Source organism: Myotis myotis, unplaced genomic scaffold (assembly GCF_014108235.1).
Source record: "Myotis myotis isolate mMyoMyo1 unplaced genomic scaffold, mMyoMyo1.p scaffold_m19_p_3, whole genome shotgun sequence".
NCBI lineage: Eukaryota > Metazoa > Chordata > Mammalia > Chiroptera > Vespertilionidae > Myotis > Myotis myotis.
This window is the reverse complement of record NW_023416335.1, coordinates 104,123,882-104,147,309: the sequence shown is the minus strand read 5'-3', so window position 1 is coordinate 104,147,309 and position 23,428 is coordinate 104,123,882. Positions and strand designations below refer to the sequence as shown.

The 23,428-nt window shown below is 39.9% G+C and overlaps 1 protein-coding gene across 4 annotated transcripts in view; it reads right to left on the bottom strand.

Moving 5' to 3' along the window:
* The window catches only part of SPART (spartin), a 67,250-nt gene that overhangs the window by 19,007 nt on the left and 24,815 nt on the right, over positions 1-23,428 (bottom strand). For 2 of the 4 annotated variants that reach the window (XM_036296932.1, XM_036296933.1), the window contains exons 2-5: positions 22,302-23,113; positions 18,817-19,014; positions 8,435-8,602; positions 6,373-6,496 (exon numbers count right to left, since the gene is read on the bottom strand). In XM_036296932.1, coding sequence (XP_036152825.1) covers positions 6,373-6,496; positions 8,435-8,602; positions 18,817-19,014; positions 22,302-23,111 — 1,300 coding nt within the window. In that variant the 5' untranslated portion in view covers positions 23,112-23,113. Of the gene's footprint in view, positions 1-6,372; positions 6,497-7,740; positions 7,813-8,434; positions 8,603-17,567; positions 17,577-18,816; positions 19,015-22,301; positions 23,114-23,428 lie in introns of all 4 variants that reach the window. The other 2 variants (XM_036296931.1, XM_036296930.1) reach the window with 2 other exon arrangements.

The window sequence follows — 23,428 nt, the reverse complement described above, 5'->3', positions numbered from 1 at the left end:
GGCCCGCGGGCCGTAGTTTGCCCACGGCTGCTCTAGTCCTTTGCTTTCCTTGGGCTTCTTGCAGCATGAATAAAAGAGACTGTCAGAGGGATAGCAGGATGGCAGAGACTTCTCTAGTGAATAGGCCCCCAAGGGGCATGTGGGTGAAGAAGTGGGAAGGAAATGGGAGAAGCAAGAAAAAATGCACAAGGAGAAAGGTTCCTCTTAAGAGGGGGCGGAAAGTGTTACCCTGCCCTGGAGAGAGCTTATAATTTTAACTATATCCTTTTTAGCAATACCCTGAATCTAGTTTTTAAAATTAGACATGTAAAATACTTATGTCCTGCCTAGGTCTGTTGCATGGTTCTTACTACTTCAGCCTATGAATGAGCAAGTATCCAGTGATCATGTGAAAACCATAACTATTTTAAAACACTAGCAACAAAATATGCCAAATATAACTGATTAGAAAAACTGATATATTTCTTTTCCTGTTTCAGTAAACATGTCTACTTTCAGTTCTAACCCTGCCACCAGTGTCCTACCCTTGGGAGAGGATCAGATCTCAAACTCAGGCAAACAGGTTTCATCCATGAGTTCCCATAACAATAAAGGGATTGAAGATGTCTAGTAAAAAAAAAAAAAAAAAAAAAATGTGTTTCTAGAGTTAAGTTGTAGGTTGAGAAGTTTTAAGAAGTAAAAACCAGGTGAACTTGAGAGAGGAAGAGTGAGATACTGAAAAATGGGCCTTGAAAGGCCTGACTCCATCCTGTCCTTCTGAGTCTGTGCCAGTAATCTAATGTACATTCTATCGGCCTACAGTCTGACTCTAGTCACTGCTCCCTCTTAATTGTCCTGTCTTGCAAGACCTGTTTACTTAAGCACTACTCCCATTTTAGAAAAGCCATAAACCATGAACAATACAACCCCCAGACGGAGTTAGCAATACTAGCACCAGGCCAGGCCTTGAGATATAGTCTCACTGCCCCATCCCAGCACTAGGGTTTTTTCAAAGCCATGAAAGGTCCGGAAGTCCCATCCCATATTTGGGAGACAAAGACAATGGGGAAGTATAAAGGGAAAATTTCCTCCATGTTTTTTTGGCTCAAGACTTTGAGAGGCAACTCCTCAGACCACTGGCATAATAAAGACTCCAAATTTGGCTTACTGATTAAGGCATCCTTTGTTTAGCTCACTGATTTCCAATACAACAATACCATAAAATAAGTGACAATGAAACAAAGGAGAGCTCAAGTAGACTAAACAACTATGATGCAACTCTATAAAAAATGAGGGAAGAATTCCATTAATGAATGAGAAAAAAAAAATGGAAATGAGATAAATGAAAAGTCATGGGACTAATGAGAAATACTAGATGCAAATTATAAATAAGCCATCACCATGGAGAAGCATAACAGAGGTGATAAATACATTCAAACTGTAGACATTGCAATAGAAGATAAGGAATATAGCATTTCATTAGTAGCCATTAAGAGCTTTTAAATGGCATGTATAATGCCAGATATAGATTTATTCTATCCATGTTTGCATCCTATGCACCCAGTTAATGCTAAGATATAGCCAGCCATGAATGTTTGCTGAATAAGTGAGAGGTTGGCAGATGACTTAAAATGATGTAACTCAAATCAGTCTATTATCACCAATCCTCTACCTCCTCCCAAATTAGCTTATTAGACTCTACTCCATCTAAAATGTTTGATAGCTGCCTTTTTAAAACATAAGTCTAGACTTCTCAAGCCAATATTCTACACAGGTAAATTTTAAGCAGTTATTTAACTTTTTTCACCTTTTACATTTTTAAAACAAGACTATAAATTTTACTAATTTTACTTATCCTTTGACAAGTGAACAGGAATCAATCTTGGGCTATGATGAATGAGCTCAATTTCGATACCTGGTTACTCATCTTTGTACAGAATCTGCATGAGTCAGGTAGAAATAGTCTCTTGACAAACCAGATAATTTTCCCTGGAGTAAATCTTTAGTATTTTCTGCACCTCTTTGTCACTTGAGCCTTAAGTATTTGGTGAGCTAATGGTATTTCATCCACTTATTAAAAAGCACATAAGAGACATATACTCTGATTGGCATTTAAATGGTTTTAATGTCACCAACTGTTAGGGGAATTCCTAGATCTCTAGCCCTCAGGGTATAGCATGAAAAAGAAAAGAGTTACAAGCCTGAAGACACTGAGAGTTCTTCTGAAAGCTCTAAAGAGATCTCTCCCCAGGATTAGATGGTTCTAAAGATGCTTCACTTCCTTGAGTAGAACTAGCCTGTAGAATCTGTGTAGTACCTTGGAGGCCTAAGACTTTGCGGTATGTGGTATTTTCTAAAAATGCCCCCAAACAGTGTCTCTTATTCCACATTTTCTTTCAACATAATCTTGACATTCTTCCCATTAAGAAGTGGAATCTATGTCACATCCCCTTGAACCTAGACAGGTTTGTTATTTGCTTGTAATGAGTAACGTTGGAAATTTCCAAGAAAATGTCAGAAAGGGTAATGCAGCTTCTGCCTGCTTGCTGGACCATTCATGCTTGAAACTCTGAGCTACCACAGAGAAGCCAGACCAGCTTAAGGCCTTCATGCTGAAGTCAAGCTGCATGGAAAAGCCATGTGTAGGCACTATTTTTGGCAGTCCTAGATTTTGAGTTCTCCCAAACTGGATGCCAGATGTGTGAGTGAAGGAGCTTCAAATGATGTCAGCCCCCCAGTTATTGAGTTACTAGTCAGCCTGAGTTTTCCTAGCTAAGGCCCTAGCATCATGAAGCAGATATAAGCCATCCTTGCTGTGACCTTTTTGAATACCTGGCCCAAAGAATTCCTAAGCATAAAAAAAAATGTTTGTCATTTCATGAGATTCGGTGTGGGATGATTTGTTACAAAGTGATAGTAAATGGACAATCTTATAGCAGTATAAACTCAAACAACTTAAGAAAATGACCTTTGAATTTAATTATCTACATAAGTGTGGATACAGGCACACATGAATACTGACCTAATAACAGCTTAGCAGCCTGTAAAGGTAAGGGGCAAGGTAGTAAGAGTAAAGGTTTTTCTTTACAACTTCTTTGAAAATCTCTTTCAAGTGTCAATTTTAACTGTTACAATTATATTTTTAAAAATTGGCTTCATTTTTTTCTTCTTGATTCAAGCAGCATTTTGAAACTGGGTAAAATAATTTGTTAACTCCCAACTAATGGTTATTTTTCACTTATTTTAGCTTGGTGGTTTCATGTTGGCAATTTCCTACAACTTTATTAGTTTAATGAATTTTTACTACAAGATGAAAACCTGTATCAATAGTCTTTTAAATGATTGGTGAAGATCCCATTATTGAGTCATGGATTTGTCTTACTGAATAGTGACTGGCAATGTTTTTTTAAACTAAAGTAGGTGGTCTAAATCTGAGAGCTATTACAGTTGAAAAGCTCAAATGTTAACTAATTAAAGAAAGAGAGAGAGAAACCAAGATGGCAGCATAGGTAAACACCCGAAATTGCTGCCTCCCACAACAACTTCAAAAATACAACTAAAAGACAAAACGGACATCATCCAGAACTATAGGAAAGCTGGCTGAGTGGAAATTCTACAACTAGAAGGAAAGAGAAAGGCACACTGAGATTCAGAGGAGGTGCGGAAGTAAAGTGCAGAGGTACGGAGGCTCGAGCGTGCGGAAAGGGGCTGGCAACTGAGGACGCGGCTGTCTTTTTGAATCGGGAGGGAGTCACAAGCCCCCGACTGCTCTGAACTCCAGTTCTGGTTGAGTCTCTGGGGACCCAGACTCATACAGGAAGAAACTGGACTGTCTGGCAGCAGGTGGAACTCGAGGGCGGCTTTCTCTCAGAGGTGCTTGCAGCGATTAGCAGGACACTGAGATTCGGGGCCTCTTAGGGCAGGGCTGAGGATCAGCCATAGCTGCTTGCTCCTCCCTGTTGATTCCCTGAGACCCCGCCCCACCCAAGCTGTGGCAGAGGCTTTTGCATATGAATGCCCTGGCCCTTTGCAATCTGAAAATTAACTAACAAACTGCAGCTAGATCAGAGAGACCCCGGGCTTCCAAAAGAAGGCCCAAGGCCCCACAGCAGCTTGCATTGCTTCACAGCTGGGCCTCATCTGAGCACCTCCAAACCCCAAACAAGGAAGGGGAATCTGCAGATCTCTTCGTAGCTCCTGCTGGATAGCCTCAGGAAGAGGCTAAATTAACACCTCCTTAGATCCAAGAGCCAGTGTACCCAGTGGTCAGAGTGGGACCATCCAGATTACAACTCCGCAGATCCATAAGGGACACACTCTAGTTGGTCCGACGGTTGTGGGTTATTGTTAAGCTGATTAACATAAGGGACACACTCAGGGGGCAGACTCAGTGAGCACCAAAGCCCCATTGAAGCAAGTCTTGCCCCATAAGGGTGTCTTCAGCACAGAAGTTCTCCCACCTTAGACACAGCTGATTCTCACAGCCAACTGGCCTGGAGGTCAATTCCTCCCAGTGATACCTACAATAATCAAGGCTTAACTACAACAAGACTGTGCACAAAGCCCACAAAGGGGTGCACCAAGAGTGTCCACCTCAGGTAATTGGGGAGGCTGAGCCACTGGGCCCTACAGGACACCTAGCACACAAAGCCACTCTATCAACACAGGGAAGCAGCCAAAATGCAGAGACAAAGAAACAGGTCACAAATGACAGAAATGGAGGAAAACAAACTACTGGATATAGAGTTCAAAACCACACTTTTAAGGTTTTTCAAGAATTTTCTAGAAACTGCCAATAGATTTAGTGAGACCCTGGAGGATATGAAAAAAGACCAACTAGAAATTAAGCATACACTGACAGAAATAAAGAATAATATATAGAGATCCAACAGCAGACAAGAGGATCCCAAGAATCAAGCAAAGATTTGAAATACGAAGAAGCAAAAAATACCCAACCAGAAAAGGAAAATGAAAAAAGAATCCAAAAATATGAAGATAGTGTAAGGAGCCTCTGGGACAGCTTTAAGCGCACCAACATCTGTTTTATAGGGGTTCCAGAAGAAGAGAGAGAGCAAGATATTGAAAACCTATTTGAAGAAATAATGACAGAAAACTTCCCCTACCTGGTGAAAGAAATAGACTTACAAGTCCAGGAAGCGCAGAGAACCCCAAACAAAAGGAATCCAAAGAGGACCACACCAAGACACATCATAATTAAAATGCCAAGAGCAAAAGACAAGGAGAGAATCTTAAAAGCAGCAAGAGAAAAAAAGTCAGTTACCTACAAGGGAGTACCCATACGACTGTCAGCTGATTTCTCAACAGAAACTATGCAGGCCAGAAGGGAGTGGCAAGAAATATTCAAAGTGATGAATACCAAGAACCTACAACCAAGATTACTTTATCCAGCAAAGCTATCATTCAGAATTGAAGGTCAGATAAAGAGCTTCACAGATAAGAAAAAGCTAAAGGAGTGCATCACCACCAAACCAGTATTATATGAAATGCTGAAAGGTATTCTTTAAGAAGAGGAAGAAGAAAAAGGTAAAGATAAAAATTATGAACAGCAAATACATGTCTATCAACAAGTGAATCTAAATATCAAGTGAATAAAAAATCTGATGAACAGAGTAAACTGGTGAATATAATAGAACCAGGGGCATAGAAAGATAGTGGACTGACAATGTTTGGGGGGAAAGGGGTGTGAGGGTGCAGGAAGAGACTGGACAAAAATCGTATACCTATGGATGAGGACAGTGGGAGGGGTAAGGATAGAGGGTGGGGTGGGAACTGGGTGGAGGAGAGCTATGGGGGGAAAAAAGAGGAACAACTGTAATAATCTGAACAATAAAGATTTAATTTAAAAAAAAAAAGAAAAGAAAGATATATATCAGCAATGACCATTCTGGTTTTAAAATAATTAGTCTGAAGCCCATTGTAACCACAATTAAATAGTAGGGACTACTCTCCAAACAGCTTGGCTGTAATCCTTATATCTTCTCATGCTTGCACATCTGTGTGGTAAGGGAGTGCCGCTTTGCTTCCAAAGACAGATGAATATCTTACCATTTTTTGGTTGTGGAGAGGAAAGGGGCGGGGGGGGGGGGGGGCGGGAATAAAAGGATTAAAAGGAAATTTCAAAGGGAAATGGAAAATAACTAATTTTATGTTCAGAACTGTTTGGAGATTCCTGAAGCTTTTCACTATCAATTTTCCCAAGAATAAAAGAGAATAAATGAAAAAGAACTTACACCTATATGTCAATATGTTCCTTCAATTTTTGTTTTAAGTGTTTATAAACTAATCATTTAGAACCAAAATATAAAACATTATCTTCCTAAATACTCTTTTATGGGTCCCAAAGGTTTCACATTAAAGGGGAAAAAGTTATACCTGACAAAATGTTTTGAGCCACTTTCTCACTCCATTCAGGTAATTCCTTTGCTTTTTCTTCTGCAACTGGCTCATAGGGTACCATGTGACTCAGATTCACTTCTTCACTTGAAGTACCTTTACCCTGAATAGTAAACATGTTTCAAATGTGAAACAGAAAGGTACTAAGGGGAAGAAGTTATAAGTTTTATGTACTAAAATATTAAAACAACAAATATTAGATATAATAATGAAATATCTCCAGCCAAACTAGTTACCACTACATTTTATAGTATAAAGTGCAATACCATAACTGCCATGAAGTTGAAAACTTTCTGGTCTTATATATAGTCCCAGTGGTAAGTAAGACTTAAAAACCAACGTACCTCCAGTACAGCATTTATCAAATCATATTTAAAAGGACATTTTTCTTTTCTTGACTAACTATGAGTTCCTTCACTCTGCTATAAACTCCTAGATATTAGTATGTACATGGTTAGAAGATTTCTGTTAAATGACTCAATCAGTGAGGAAGGATGTATCCAAATAAACTGGTTTTGACAGAAATCAAGTAAAAGCAAGCAAAAATATATAAACACAAAATAACCTGCCATTCCATTTAAATAGAAATGGGAACACAGAAATACCTGTACATTGATTATTCAACAGTTATTATGAGAGCTAGAGCCAACACTCAAAATCTCAAAACTAAATTTATTCATTCTAAGAACTTAGAAACAAGTTAACTCAGACCTTATAACTTGAAAACCAAACTTCTCAACAGAAATACAAAGAGAACTTCACTTAAAAACTTCTACACAGGCGAAAAGCCACTCATAAGTAAAAACTCCCGATTGCTTCCCACATCAGCAATATGCCCACACTTATTTCTGAGGCCAGGTTGTACATTAGAGAGAAGGTACAACCTAGCTTTCTATACAATCTATGTACCTTCATCTAATAATCACACTAGACAGAAATGATCTCTTTGCTGACCGGTCCTCCCCACTGAATGGTCAATTACTTGAAATGAGAAATTTAAACTTTTCCCACTGCGCTCAACATTCTAGCACTTAATATTTACTAACTCTAATCCGGATGTACCACTTATAGCATACTAGAAGCCTGGTGCACGAATTCATGAACCAGTGGGGTCCCTCAGCCTGGCCTGTGGGATCGGGCTGAAACCAGCTCTCCGATATCCCCTGAGGGGTCCTGGATTGTGAGAGGGTGCAGGCCAGGCCAAGAGACCCCACCAGTGCATGATCGGGGCCGTGGTGGGACGCAGGAGGTTAGCCAGCCAGGGAGGGACTGTGGGAGGGTTTAGGGCATGTCCGGCCTATTTCGCTCAGTCCTGATAGGCTGGACCCCAGCAGCAAGCTAACCTACCAGTTGGAGCATCTTCCCCCTGGTGGTCAGTGCACGTGATAGCGACTGGTTGATCAGTTGACAGTCTGCCCCCTGGTGGTCAGTGTACATCATAGTGAGCGGTTGAATGGCCTTAGCATATCATTAGCATATTACACTTTGATTGGTTGAACGGATGACCGGACGACCGGACACTTAGTATATTAGGCTTTTATTATATAGGATCATATACTCAGAATTTAAGAAATGAAAGAAGAAACCACTAAATAACTACAAAATATGTTAAATAACCCATCCTCTGTCTTGTTGACCATCAAGAAATAAGGAACTGAATAAAAATGGCAGTCTAAGAAAAAGCATACCTAGCCCCAAGATCTTGGTGTATATAGAAAGGTTTGTGTTTGAGAACAACACAAAACAAAAAAGTATGTACATCATTAAGGTAAATATCAAAATCTTTCAAATAGTTGCAAAAAAAAATCTATCCCTCAAAACATAGAATATCTTTTAAATCACTTTAAGTAACAAACACTTGGAAAGGGAAATATTAAAGCTGCTAATTATGTTTACTAGTAATCACTCTGTAACTCTACAAGTTGTGCCATTTTTTTTAGTAAATGGGGATAAGATCTTATAAATAATTGAAACTGGTTAAAGGTACCTTCGATTAGAACACATACACAGACCTCACTGCTCTTTTACTTAATTTACTTACCTTCTTACCCCGTTTTCCTTTATGATGTATATCCTTACTACCTTGGTCCAATGAAGGATCCAATTGTCCCACATCAGAGACACTGGCTTCCCTTAGTTGGTCAGAGCGGCATCTTGCTCTGCCAGGGATTTGGAATTCATTTTCTCCTTCAGCCCGGTTCCAATTTGCCTAGGAAGTAAAGGACTAAGATTAGCTAAAATCTGACTTTTTCCAGATGACTTTCCTCCAAGCTATGGTACATCATGGTCTAATAATACACCTGGTCAGATGTCAGTGTTTGACAGTCTTATTTTAAATACAACTATTTTTGTTTGTCTTTCCCCTATATTTCAGTTTTATCTCATCACCAAACCTCAAACCTTTGAGTTTGTTAGTTCACAGCATATGACCTAAGTCAAATTTCAAAAGACAAAGAATAAAAAAGTTACAGCAGTTTGTTGGTATAAGCTACCATAAAGTCAGATGCAGCTACATGTGAATTTAATTATATAATAACTAATATGTTTTAGGAAACATATATAAGACTAAATAAGTTTAAAGACAATTAACAAAACTCATGTCCAGTTTAACTACTCTGAGTTGTTAGAAAGCTGATGCTGATTTAAAAAAAGGGTTTTTTTGCACTTAATACTAAAGGTATTTCGCTAGCATACACTTTGCTGAATGAATACTTAAAGAGTGAAAAAGACAGGTCAAAATTATTGCTGGTAACTAACTTCTGTTTACAGTTGGGAGTTTTGGGACAACAGAGAAAACAACAAAACACATGCAACCAAAAAATAAAACTCAACAGAGATAAATATATTACCTAAAAGTCAGTTTAATTTCTTTACTAAAGCCCCGGTAATATAGAGCCTATGAATGTAGGGGTGAAGAGAAAAACAGCTCCATGATTGGTCTGGAATACTAAATAATATCACTTCATTCTGCTAGTAAACAATAAAGCTAAGACACTCATATACATATTTCACCATGTTCCTGCCTTTGTAAACTCCTCTCAATGAACACACAGTCTACCCACACCTCTGTATGGGGATCATGTTTTGTTAGCATAGATTAAATGTTTAGCATTGACTACGCTAAAGTATATGTTGATCACCAGGTCATTTACATTTACACAATTTAATGCTGAGATGACTCTCTACCCTTTTACTTAGCTGGTGAACTGCTCCCATCATCTTTGATCTTTTAAATATAAGTATGGATTCAAAGTGTATTCTACTTCCTGAAAAAACAGGAACAAGTCTTTCAAAACTTAAAAAGTGAACTACAGTAGATCCTTGAACAACACAGGTTTCAATTGGTGGGTTCACTTTTATGTGCATTTTCTTCAATAAATACTGTAAATGAACTTCTGGCCAAGATGGTGGAGTATGTAAACACTGTGTTCATCTCCACTCATGCCCACATCAAAATCACAACTAAATTGCCCTGGTCAGCATTCTCAGTAGTTAGAGTATTGGCCCATGCACCAAAGGCCTCGGGTTCAGTTGCTGGGCAAGGGCACATACCTGGGTTGCAGGTTCGATCCCCAGCCCCAGTCTGGGCCCATGTGGGAGGCAACCAATCAATGTGCCTCTCTCACATCGATGTTTCTTTCTCTCTCTCTCTCTCTCTCTCTCTCTCTCTCTCTCTCTCTCTCTCTCCCTCCCTCCCTCCCTCCCCCTCCCTCCCTCCCCGATCTCCCCTCTCTCCCACTCTCTCTGAAAATCAATGGGAAAAAATTCCTTAGGTGAGGATTAAAAAAATAAAATTACAACTAAATTATAGATCAGCAACCTTGAGGACCACCGGAAGACTAGCTGAACAGAACGCCTATAACTAAAGATATAAAAAAGATGCGTTGAAACTGGTAGGAGGGATACAGATTCAAAATGGCCTGGTTGCACACCCACGTGTGGGGGGTTGAGAATCAGGAGAAGTATCTCAGGTATGGAGGCTACCCCTGAGAAGCAAGAGGTCCCCACAACAGCTGGCTGTGAAAATCAGTGAAGATTAGACCCAGGCATGCTCTTAAACAGCCTGGGTACAGACTCACTTACAAGCATTCGCCCTAAGCTCCAACAAAAGGGCAGCAGCTTGAAAAACACCAGGAACATACAGGGAAGAATTGAAATGTCTGGCTTCAGAACGACGGCTACAGGGGCAGCTCTCTCCCAGACAGAAGTGCTGGCATTGTTACCACTGTTCCTTACTTTAGCCCTCCCCCACACAGTGGGCACCATATCTAAGTCTCTATTAAGCCAAATAACACCTTTCTTCCTCATGATTCTCTGAGATCCTGCCATACCCAACTCGTGCACCTCTTGAAGCTCTTTCAGCAACTGTTCCTCACAAGCGGCTAGCCTCTGCCTGTACTGCAGACTTCCCTAAAATCTCGCAAAGGTCTATAAGCCCCAAATAAGTAGCAGATGGCCTCAGTGTGCCTCTTGCTAAGTGGCCCCAAGCCTGGCACTGGTGGCAGCTAGCCTGGGGTTGCAGCATAGCCTTTCCTAGGCCCCTCCCAAGCCCAGCACAGGCAGCTACCAACAACAGATAACTGTGTACCTCCTACCAGGTAGCCCTGGACTAAGCACAAGCAGCAGCTGACTTTGGCAATTACCAGAGTTCCCCCTGAAAAGGCTCCAAAACCAACACATCTGGTGGCCGGCTTCAAACCAAACCAGAAAAATGCACAATTAGCATTACAAACAATACACCCATAGAGTGAACTCGGCAGGCACCAGAGGTCAGACACATCAAATTCTGCTCTGTAGGATCACATTCCTGCACAAAAGCTGGTCAACTGTAGTCATGGCCAGAGCTCACAACCAGTCAGCCTCAGGGTCAATCCGACCCACTGATGTGTTAATAGCAACCAAGGCTCAACTAAAACAGGAGAGTACACAACCCACAAAAGTGACAACCCCACTGGACCACCTGGTTCAAGTAAACAGAGAGGCTGTGCAACTGGGCCCCAGAGGACACCTACTACAAAAGGTGACTCTACAAGACTGGGTGACATAGCAGATATACCTAACATACAGAAACAAACACAAGAAGGCAGCCAAAATGAAGAGACAAAGAAACATGTCTCAAATGACAGAAAAGGACAAAACTCCAGAAAAAGAGCTAAACAAAATGGAGGGGAGACAGGAACCAAGATGGTGGAGTAGGTAAATGCCTGTACTCACCTCCTCCCATAACCACATCAAAATGACAACTAAAATACAGAACCACCACCATTCAGAACCGCCTGAAAACTGACTGAATGGAAGTCCTACAACTAGAGAAGAAGAAAGCACACTGATTGGTAGGAGGGGCGGAGGTGCAGGATAGGCTGATACAGCACCCATGTGTGATTTTTTTTAACTGGAAGGGAGATCATCTCTGCAGAGGCCACCCTTGAGGAGCAAAAGGTCCCAGCCCCACACCAGCCCCCCAGCCCAGGTTTCCAGAGCTGGGAAGATAAGTCCAGGCTGTAAAAATCAGTGAGGATTATGGCTGGAGGACACGGAGGCTGCCAGAGACAGATGTGTCCCTCTGAAAGGGCCAGCACATGAACTCACTCGAACTTGAACCCTCTGAGCCAAGAGGTGTTGGGGGACCCAGACACATTCAGGGAAGAACTGGATTGTCTGGCATCAGGGCAAGAACTTGGGGGTGGTTTTCTCCTAGACGGGGGTGCTCACAGGGGTCACTGTTCTTGGGCTGGGATCTCTCCCGTGGCACTGCTGACTGGCAGCCATATATGAGTCTCCATCAGCCCAGAGCATACTGGTTGCTCCACGTTGGTGATTCCCTGAGAGACTGCCCCATCGAATTTGCAGTCCCACCCAAGCTTTTTGCAGTAACTTTTCCATATGAATGGACTGTCCTGGCTCAGGCTTTAGACTTTACTAAAATCTCTCAAGCTGCTGCTGGTGTCAGCATGACCAACCCTATCAATAAAAAGCCCAAGAACCAGCACTAGTACCCGTGTGCCTTGCTTCACAGGTGGGCCTCAATGATAGCCATCTGCAAATCCCTCAAAGTCAGTGGCTGACTTTGCACCTCCCTGGAGGTCCTAGAGCCTGTGAACCTGGTAGACAGCTTCAAACCATAACAGATTACACTTTACACATCCACAAGTGACACACTCAAGGGGCAGACTCAATGAGCACCAAAGCTCTATTGAAGCAAGTCCCACTCCATAGGGGTGTTTCCTGCACAGCAGCTCTACCACTGCAGTTGCAGCTGGTCCTCACAGCCAACTGGCTTGGAGGTCAATTCCTCCCAGTGACACCAACAGCAATCACAGCTCAACTACAACAAGACTGTGCACACTGCCTACACAGGGATACACCAAGAGTACCCAACTCAGATGACTGAGGAAGCTGAGCCACTGGGCCCTACAGGACACATACTACACAAGGTCACCCTACCAATTCCAGGAGACACAGCAGCTCTACCTAATACATAGAAACAGAGGGAAGCAGCCAAAATGCAAAGAAACATGTCACAAATGAAAGAAACGGAAAAAGCAAACTACTGGACAGAGTTCAAAACTACAGTTATAAAGTTACTCAAGGATCTTCATGAGCACTTCAAGGGACTTAGTGAGACTTTCAGTTATGTTACTGAGAATGTCAAAGACATGAAAAAGGACCAGTCAGAAATTAAGCATATAGTAACTGAAATAAAGAATAATTTACAGGGATTTAACAGTAGAGTAGAGCAGCGGCCACCAACCTTTCGGACCTCACGGACCACCAGTGGCCCGCAGACCACCAGTTGGCGACCGCTGGAGTAGAGGATTCCGAGAATCAAATCAACGATTTGAAATATGAGGAAGAAAAAAACACCCAATCAGAAGAGAAAAAAAAAATCCAAAAATATGAAGATAATGTAAGGAACCTCTGGGACAATTTTAAGAATACCAATATCGTGGTAGGGGTGTCAGAAAGAGAAGAGAGAGAACAAGATATTGAAACCCTATTTGAAGAAATAATGACAGAAAACTTCCCCTACCTGGTGAAAGAAATAGACACACAAGTCCAGGAAGCAGAGAGAGTCCCAAACAAGAGGAACCCAAAGAGGACCACACAAAGACACATCATAATTAAAATGCCACAGATTAAAGAAAAAGAGAGAATCTTAAAAGCAGAAAGAGAAAAGCAGTTAGTTACCTACAAGGGAGTGCCCATATGACTGTCAGGTGATTTTTCAACAGAAACTTTGCAGGCCAGAAGGGAGTGGCAAGAAATATTCAAAGTGATAAATAGTAAGGACCTACAGTAACCAAGATTACTCTACCCAGCAAAGCTATCATTTAGAATTGAAGGTCAGATAAAGAGCTTCACAGACAAGAAAAAGCTAAAGGAGTTCATCACCACCAAACGGAGGAGGAGGAGGAGGGAGAGGAGGAGGAGGAGGAGGAGGAGGAGGAGAAGAAGGAAGGAAGGAAGGAAGGAAGGAAGGAAGGAAGGAAGGAAGGAAGGAAAAAGAAGAAGGGAGAAAGAAGGAAGGAGGTGGAAGGAGAAGGAAGGAGGAAGGAGGAAGAAGGAAGAAGAATATGAACAATAAAATGGCAATAAATACATATCTATCAACAAATGAATGTAAAAATATAAATAAGTGAACAAGAAATCTAATGAACAAAATGAACTGGTGAATAAAATAGAATCAGAAACATGGAAACATGGAACCAACTGAGGAATCTTAGAAGGAAGAGGGGTTGGGGAAGCCGGAAGAGATTAACCAAAGAACTTATATCTATATATGCATTACCTATGGACACAGACAATAGGGGGGTGAAGACCTGGTGTAGGGCGGGAACTGGGTGGAGGGGGGAGAGGGGGAAAAAGAGGGACATCTGTAATGCTCTCAACAATAAAGATTTTTTAAAAATAAAAAAAGAAAGAATGGTCAAAAAAAATGAAGGCAAGCAGAGTTCAAAACTGGTTATAAAGATGCTCAATGAATTAAGAGAAGAATTGTTGATCTTAGTAAGAATCTCAGCAAGACAGGAAACATAAAAAAGGAAACAGAAGTCATAAAACAGAACCAGTCAGAAATAATTTATTATTATTTTTTTAATTAAATCTTATTGTTCAGATTATTACAGTTGTTCCTCTTTTTCCCGCCATAGCTCCCCTCCACCCGTTTCCCACCACCCCCTCTGCCCTCACCCCCCCCCCACTGTCCTCACCTATAGGTACACGATTTTTGTTCAGTCTCTTCCTGCATCCCCCACACCCCTTCCCCGCCCCCCCAGAGTAGTCAGTCCACTCCCTTTCTATGCCCCTGATTCTATTATATTCACCAGTTTATTCTGTTCATCCGATTATTTATTCACTTGATTTTTAGATTCACTTGTTGATAGATGTGTATTTGTTGTTCATAATTTGTATCTTTACCTTTTTCTTCTTCTTCCTCTTCTTAAAGGATACCTTTCAGCATTTTATATAATACTGGTTTGGTGGTAATGAACTTCTTTAGCTTTTCCTTACCTGTGAAGCTCTTTATCTGACCTTCACTTCTGAATGATAGCTTTGCTGGATAAAGTAATCTTGGTTGTAGGTTCTTGGTATTCATCACTTTGAATATTTCTTGCCACTCCCTTCTGGCCTGCATAGTTTCTGTTGAGAAATCAGCTGACAGTCATATGGGTACTCCCTTGTAGGTAACTGACTGTTTTTCTCTTGCTGTTTTTAAGATTCTCTCTTTGTCTTTTGCTCTTGGCATTTTAATTATGATGTGTCTTGGTGTGGTCCTCTTTGGATTCCTTTTGTTTGGGGTTCTCTGCGCTTCCTGGACTTGTAAGTCCATTTCTTTCACCAGGTAGGGGAAGTTTTCTGTCATTATTTCTTCAAATAGGTTTTCAATATCTTGCTCTCTTCTTCTGGCACCCCTATAAAACGGATGTTGATACGCTTGAAGCTGTCCCAGAGGCTCCTTACACTATCTTCATATTTTTGGATTCTTTTTTCATTTTGCTTTTCCGGTTGGATGTTTTTTGCTTCTTCGTATTTCAAATCTTTGACTTGATTCTTGCGATCCTCTAGTCTGCTGTTGAGAGTCTGTATAATATTCTTTATTTCAGTCAGTGTATGCTTAATTTCTAGTTGGTCCTTTATCACAACCTCGAGGGTCTCATTAGATTTCTTGAGGGTCTCATTAAGCTTATCGGCAGTTTCTAGAAAATTCTTGAAAAACCTTAAAAGTGTGGTTTTGAACTCTATATCCAGTAGTTTGTTTTCCTCCATTTCTGTCATTTGTGTCCTGTTTCTTTGTCTCCGCATTTTTTAATGCTTCGCTGTGTCGATAGAGTGGCTTTCTGTACTAGGTGTCCTACAGGGCCCAGTGGCTCAGCCTCCCCAATTACCTGAGGTAGACACTCTTGGTGTACCCCCTTGTGGGCTTTGTGCACAGTCTTGTTGTAGTTAAGCCTTGATTGTTGTAGGTAACACTGGGAGGGATTGACCTCCAGGCCAATTGGCTGTGAGAATCAGCTATGTCTGCAGTGGGAGAACTTCTGTGCCGGAGACACCCCTCCGGGGCAAGATTTGCTTCAATGGGGCTTTGGTGCTCCAGAAATAAAGAATTTATTAGATGGAATCAACAGTTAGATTAACTGAAGCAGAGAATCAAAAATCAGTGATTTGGATGACAAGGTAATAAAAAACACCTAATCAGAACAGCAAATAGAAAAAATAAATCCAAAATAATGAATATAGTTTGAGGGACCTCTGGGACAATATCAAGTGTAACAACATTTGCATCATATGGGGAATGGAAAGAGAAGAGAGATAGCAAGAGAATAAGAACCTATTTGAAGAAATAATGACAGAACACTTCCCTAACTTGGTGAAGGAAACAGACATACAAGCCCAGGAAGCACAGAGAATCCCATGTAAGATGAATGCAAAGAGGCCAACACCAAGACACAACATAATTAAAATGGTATAAGGACAGAGAATCCTAAAAGCAAGAGGAGAAAAGCCATTAATTACATACAAAGGGACTTCCATAAGTCACTATCAGCTGATTCTCAACAGAAATTCTGCAGGCTAGAGGGACTGGCATAAAATATTCAAAGTGATGAAAAGCAAGGATCTATAACCAAGACTCCTCTACCCAGCAAGCCTATTATTTAGAATCAAAAGAGAGATAAAGAGTTTCCCAGACAAGAAAAAGCTGAAGAAGTTTATCACCACCAAACCAGTATTATAAGAAATGTTAAAAGTCTTCTTTAAGAAGAAAAGATTTAGCCCTAGCTGGTTTGGCTCAGTGGATAGAGCGTCAGCCTGCGGACTGAAGGGTCCCAGGTTTGATTCTGGTCAAGGGCACATGCCCGGGTTGCAGGCTCGATCCCCAGTGGGGGCTGTACAGAAGGCAGCCAGTCAATGATTCACTCTCATCATTGATGTTTCTCTCTCTCCCTCTCCCTTACTCTCTGAAAATCAATAAAAATATATTTTTTTAAAAAAAATTTAAAATATGAATAAGAAGATATCACAAAGAAAAAAATTCTCATTGACAAAGGCAAACACATTATAAAAGCAGTGGATCAACTAAAACTAAAGGCAAATATAGGAAGATCATATGTAATTATAATAGCAAATTAAGGGACATATACAAGCACATAGACACACACAAAAGATGTAAAAAATAATGATTAAAACATAAACATGGAGGGGCTGAATAAAAATGATAGTGACTTTAAAATGTATTTGAACTTAAGTGACCTTCAACTTAAAATACACTATTATAAACATAGCTTGGTATATATGAAGGACATGGTAACCACAAACCAAAAATCTGTAAGAGATATGCAAGAAATAGAGAAAAAATTCAAGCATAACCCTACAGAAAAATCATCAACATACAAGAGAAGAGAGCAAGAGAATAAGAAAGGAATAGAGAAGAACTACAAAAAACAATCAAATGGCAATAACTACATACCTACCAATAATTACTGTAAATATAAATGGATTAGATGTTCCAATCAAAAGATGAATGGATAGTAAAGAGGTGGTTCATATATACAATGGAATATTACTGTAACATAAAAATGAAATCTTACCATTTGTGACAACATGGCCGTAGAGGTTATTATGCTAAGTGAAATAAGTCAAACAGATAAAGACAAATACCATATCACTTCACTTACATGAGGGATCTAAAAAACAAAACAATCGAACAAAAACAGAAACAATTTGGAAAACAATCATTTTCCCCCTGGTATTTATAAAAGATTTCAGAGTTACAGAGGGCAATTACTCAGCCAGTGGTTTGTATTTTTTGGTCAAACCTCACCCAAGGTTGTATTTTTTGGTATTTTTTTTCCTTTGTCAATCCTTATCCAAGGTTATTTTTTCCATTGATTTTTAGAGAGAGTGGGAAGGAGGGAGAGAGACAGAAAGAGAAACATTGATGTGAGAGAGACACATAGATAGGTTGCCTCCTGCACGTGCCCCAACTGAGGCTGGGGATTGAGCCTGCAATCGAGGTATATGCCCTTGACCAGAATCAAATCCATAACCCTTCAGTCTGCAAGCCAACACTCTAACCACTGAGCTTAACCAGGTAGGGCCAGCCAGTGATTTTGATAAGAGGAAGGTAGGCTGTCATCACTGAAGGTCTGCCCATTCTTTGTCAGGCAACCTTCTGTGACCCCACACCTGGGTTGATGCCCTCTAAATTCTCATAACTTTATCTTGCACTTAGTAGATTGTTTTGGGATTATCATTTCACACACATGCACCTCTGCCTGAATTGCAAGCATCTTAAGCAATAGATATGACCCCAAACTTACTGAGCTCTGCATCCTAGGTACCCAGCACAGGGCCCACAACATAGTGGACAATTAATACATGTTTGATAAATGAATGAATGGATAATTGATATGGACTCTAAAATCTTGATTAATCGCTGCAAGACAGCAGGATGTAAAATTCAGTATGTGGCTTCATGCCACCTTGTGATCTGAGATGCAAGCCAAGTCAAGTGAATTTTAAGATCATTGTTTGCCTTTACAGATGGCCTCTTAGCCAACCTCACATAGTGTAAGTCTCATAGCAATCTTTTAGCATTAGTTCATACACCATCACTGAATCAAAAGGTCACCTTCAAGTCTTTGTTTGAACATTACCTTCTCCATGAGGTCCCGTCTGATCACCCTATTTACAGCTACACCTGTACCACCCACACCAGAACTCCTGTTTCCTGTTACCCTACTCTCCATTTTTTTCCATAGCTCTTTAACTCCTTCCATGTATTATATACTAATTGCTTGTGTGTTCACAAATACAAGTTTGGAATTTGCTGTAAATAGTGACTAAGATTGTGAACTCTAGAGTAAAATTGCCTATGCTTATGTTAAAGTAGATTTTCATCCTGAAGACAACCATACAAGTTACCTGGAGCCGAAGGTCAGACATTTGTCTTAACAGATCTTCAAAGAGTTCTCTATCATCTTCTGGTAATTCAGAAGACAAGACGACCCCCACAAAGCATCCTGACGCTTGTAACATTGTATCAGGAAACATGTAGGCTCCTACAGTACATTTGAGAACTGGAGATCTATCAGGAACTAGAGGGTACAACCAATCACAAACCTGAAAGGATTAGTTAAAAAGAAAAAAATCAATGAACAGAACTAGGTTTTCACCAAGGTTTTAAAATTTTTATACCAGAAAACAAACATTTCAAAGTTTGAAATGTATCTTTATAGAACCATCAGCATCAACAAGTCCCCAATAAAAATTAGCCATTTATTAGTCTGATCTTCTGGCAAACTATTCACAAGAACTACACTAAAAATGTTACTGCTCCACTCTTTATACAATCTTAAAACTGGTGGCTTTAAATAGCCCACTGTTAACCAATCATGAGTCTAACTTTAAATAAATAATGGTCAAAGTAAATTAATGTTTTCTTTATCATGTAAATTAGACATTCCTTTGTAGAAATAAATAAAATCAAACTGTTTTCAAGTACTCAACATGTACTTATTGATTTAATCCTCACAACAATTCCATTAAGTTGGTTAGTATTGGTTAATTAGAAATAATTATTTTAATTAGACACTCAGCATTCTAAGAGAACCTAACATGACAGAGACTAAATAAAACACTGAGTTATGTTTCTTGGATTTACTACTGGGAACCATGAGAAAGAAGATGCCTACTAAAAAGGGCTCCTGGTGGCTAACTAGACTCAAATTTAAAAAAACAAAAACAAAAATACAGAGCCAAGCAGCCATTTCTGTACAGGCCTCTCATGCAAACTGCAATTCAGGGAGAAGCCTGCACCAAGCAGCCTGCCTCTTGCATTAAACTGCCTGCCTGCACTGTATTCCGGGCATAGTCTGAGAGGCCTTATAAAGGAGTTCCTGGAATTTTATTTCAACCAGTAGGATTGAGGCTTTCCCCATCCAACAGGAGCTGCGCGGCTACACCCCTTCAATTTCCTTACCAACCAATCAGAGTGGCTCCATTCTGACCAATCAGGACAGTGTTTTCTGGTCCAATCAAACTTAAAGGATTTGGAGTCATCGTCATCGTTTGCTTGAGTACAAACCAATCCCCGACCAGAGGCAGGAACTTCTCTATATAAGTCAGCTACTCTCTGACTCTAAGAATGCTTTTGCTTTCCACCAAAGACTAAAAGGTGGAGCAGACCAGCAGAGGGCAGAGCAGAGCTGTCTAGCTTGAGAGGGGCCTGTCTCCAGGCCACCTTAATAGCATTGCTGTTTTCATAGCCCTTGCTGTGTCAAAACTGAGCTACTTAACTGAATAAAATTTCCTTCTTTACTGCACCCCAAACTGGGGATTTCTGTTGGCAAACAATGTTCATTTGACACTATCTATTGTGAAGTAAAATTAAAGACACAAAGCTGCCCTGCAAAGTCATACGGGAGGTCAGATTGTCAGTATACTGACATTTGAGACTTAAGCTCACTTCCTAGAGATCTAATTTCAGAAGAGACTAGTTTAAATTGGAATAACCAAATTTATTCATTTACATTGAGATACATTATTTGAGTGACCAGAATATAACTGTGCCCATCACCCAGGACATGGCTCTAATATTTAAAAACTTGCTAGAATAATCCATTATGTGTGATGAACATAAGTCAAAGAACACAAAATATTTCATATAAACAGATAGTAAATTCTACCACACTACCACCATCTCTGGCAAACAGAATATAAACAAACAGGGATCAGGGTACTCAGATCTGACTCTTTCCTGGAAAGTGCTTAATAAACATTTTCAAAATCTTTTTCTTTTCTTTTTTAAACTAGAGGCCCAGCGCGGGGAAATCACATGAGACCCAGCATCCCGCAGGTCCAGCGGGACCCAGAGTCCCTCCTGCCGCCGCTACCACAAGACCCATCAATGTACCTCCTGGTGACCAGTGGTTTGGTCCTTCTGGCGTTAGGTCGTTAAGGCCACTGGCTTTTTATAATATAGATATGTTTTTATTGATTTCAGAGAAAGGAAGGGAGAGGGAGAGAAACATCAATGATGATAGAGAATCATTGATAGGCTGCCTCCTGCATGCCCCCTACTGGTGATCGAGCTTGCAACTTGGGCATGTGCTCTGACCAGAAATCCAACCGTGACCTCCTGTTTCATGGGTTGATGCTCAAGCACTGAGCCACACCAGCTGGGCAAATCCTTTTTCTTTTAAGGAATCTCTTTTTTCTTTTAGTTTCCTCAAAGTCACTGTCCATCTTTTATAAAAGTTAAACTTCAGGCACATTACAATAAAACTGATTTTTCCAAAGTATGATATATAACCATCTGAGGTATATGAAACAACTTCAAGTAATACACAAAGTATTTAAATTTGCGTCGTTATGCATCTTAATATGTATTACGAAAAAATACAACATCTTTCCCTCAATTTCATAGTTGTTATTGTTTAGGACAGAATTAACAAATGAGACATCCAAATAAAAATATCAAAATGAAGCAGAAATGTGGATTTGACCAATAAAATAGTAAAGGTTATACTTAAATGACTAAAGTTTGAAAGTGTGGGAAAGGTTTTTTACTATGCCATGATTCCTCTAATATTAACTACATTCTCATCATCTTGATTAAACTTGAGCATTTCCAAATCTCCTCAAATAAAATGTTACAGACCTTTCTCAGGGTAGATTATTATAGATTGATAAGCCCTAACAATAGCACCCGGCTTTGCTCTTGGACCAAGAGTATTCTGGTAAATTGATCTGCTTGGAATGTTAGAATTATATCCTAAATTATCATCAGTCTCTTCTTCTAGATCAGGTTTCTCAACCTTGGCATGACATACGTTTTGGGTTGGATAAGTTTTTTATTGATGGGGAATACTCTGTTTAAATTTGTAGTAGTACCCCTAGCCTCTACCCATTATATGCCAGTAGCAGTAACATACTCCCCCCTTTTCAGTTGTGACAATGAAAATTATTTACAGACATTGTCAAAATATCCCGGGAAAGGGGGAGGGGAGATCACCCCTGGTTGAGATCCACTACTCTAGAAAATGGGCGGGAGTTCAGCCCAGCTCAGCCCCTCAGGCAGAGCTTGGCCTCATTAGTGAAAATTTACTATTATACATCCATATGTTACATAAATTTCTTTTGAAATTAAAGTTATTAGGTTTCTTCTTCAGATAAAGAATTAAATACCTGTCATCACAAATTTAATACTAAAATAAAACTTTGTTAAAATAAAAAAAAAGAAAAAGGCTATCATTCAAAGTTCAAATTTCTCATTAATATATTGAAAAGGAACTAGAACTTATAATCTTTTTGCACTTACTGTCTTAGATACATTATAAATATTAACAAACAAAAATGATGTACTTTACACATATTTCAAATTATGTTTACATTTCTCTTTGGCTTACCTGAAGAAACCCAGGAGGACGGTTTAGAACTGTATCAAGAGAATTATCCAAGAATCTCACAATTCGAAGATATCCAGGATATGAAGGTGCACTAACTTCCCCTGCAGGATTTACAAAAAAAATCTGTACTCCATTTGGTATCAAAATCAACTCATCTGCATCAAGCCCTAAGGTCTCAAGAGGAGGTGGCTGAGAATGATTTCTGTAGAAGTCTTCTCCAACTGATGAAAATTCCCCAGATTCTGTCCCATATGATACAGTATAGTGACCCTCAGCAGCTTGAGGTGTATAAGCAGGAGGTGCTTCTGCTGGATGACTTTGAGATGGTAAGGATAGAGAACTAGGTGCAGGAACTGACCCTGTACTGGTAGCTGAAGTGTTTCCATTTACCTCAGTGGGCTGAGGAGGTGAACTAAAGGACTGAGGCGCCAGTGACTTTTCAGATGTATGTTTAGGTGGAAATTCTGGATATAACTTGGGCACCTCCTGAAGATCATTCCTTAGAGAAGTGGCAAGGCCCTTCTCTAGAATTTCCAACCTGGTACGTACATTCTGTAGTGTTTCTTTCATTTTCTGTTGCATCTGCCTAGCAGATTCCCACCCAGGACCTGTGTGCTCAGGGTCTGTTGATGAAATGCTGATTCCTCTGAGCAGGTGTCCTATTCCTTGCTTATAGTAGTTCTTTGCTTCTTCCTTTTGACCTAATTCATCTGTATTCAGTCCTTTATTAACAAATAAAAAGGCTTTTTTGTATGCTTCCTTGATGATCTTAATTTCAGCAGGTTCTCCATTTTGTGCCTCTTGCTCCATTTCTGCAAAACAGGAAATTATCTTTAATTATCTTTGGTACTTGTTTACTTACTTACAATGAACTTCTCCTACCTGAATATATTTCTAGAGGACAGGAGCTTTGCTGTCTTGTTCACTATTGTATTCCCTAAGCCTACTAGATCTGACATAGAGAAAGCACTCAATATGTGTTTAATGGATAAATAAACAATGCTCTTGGTCCTAAATATCATTTTAATTAAAAATAGAGAAGAATAAGGCAGACTAAAATTACTGAATAATTTTCTTGTTCCAGTTTCTTATAAAACATAAAATTTCCTGTCTCATATCTTTAATAT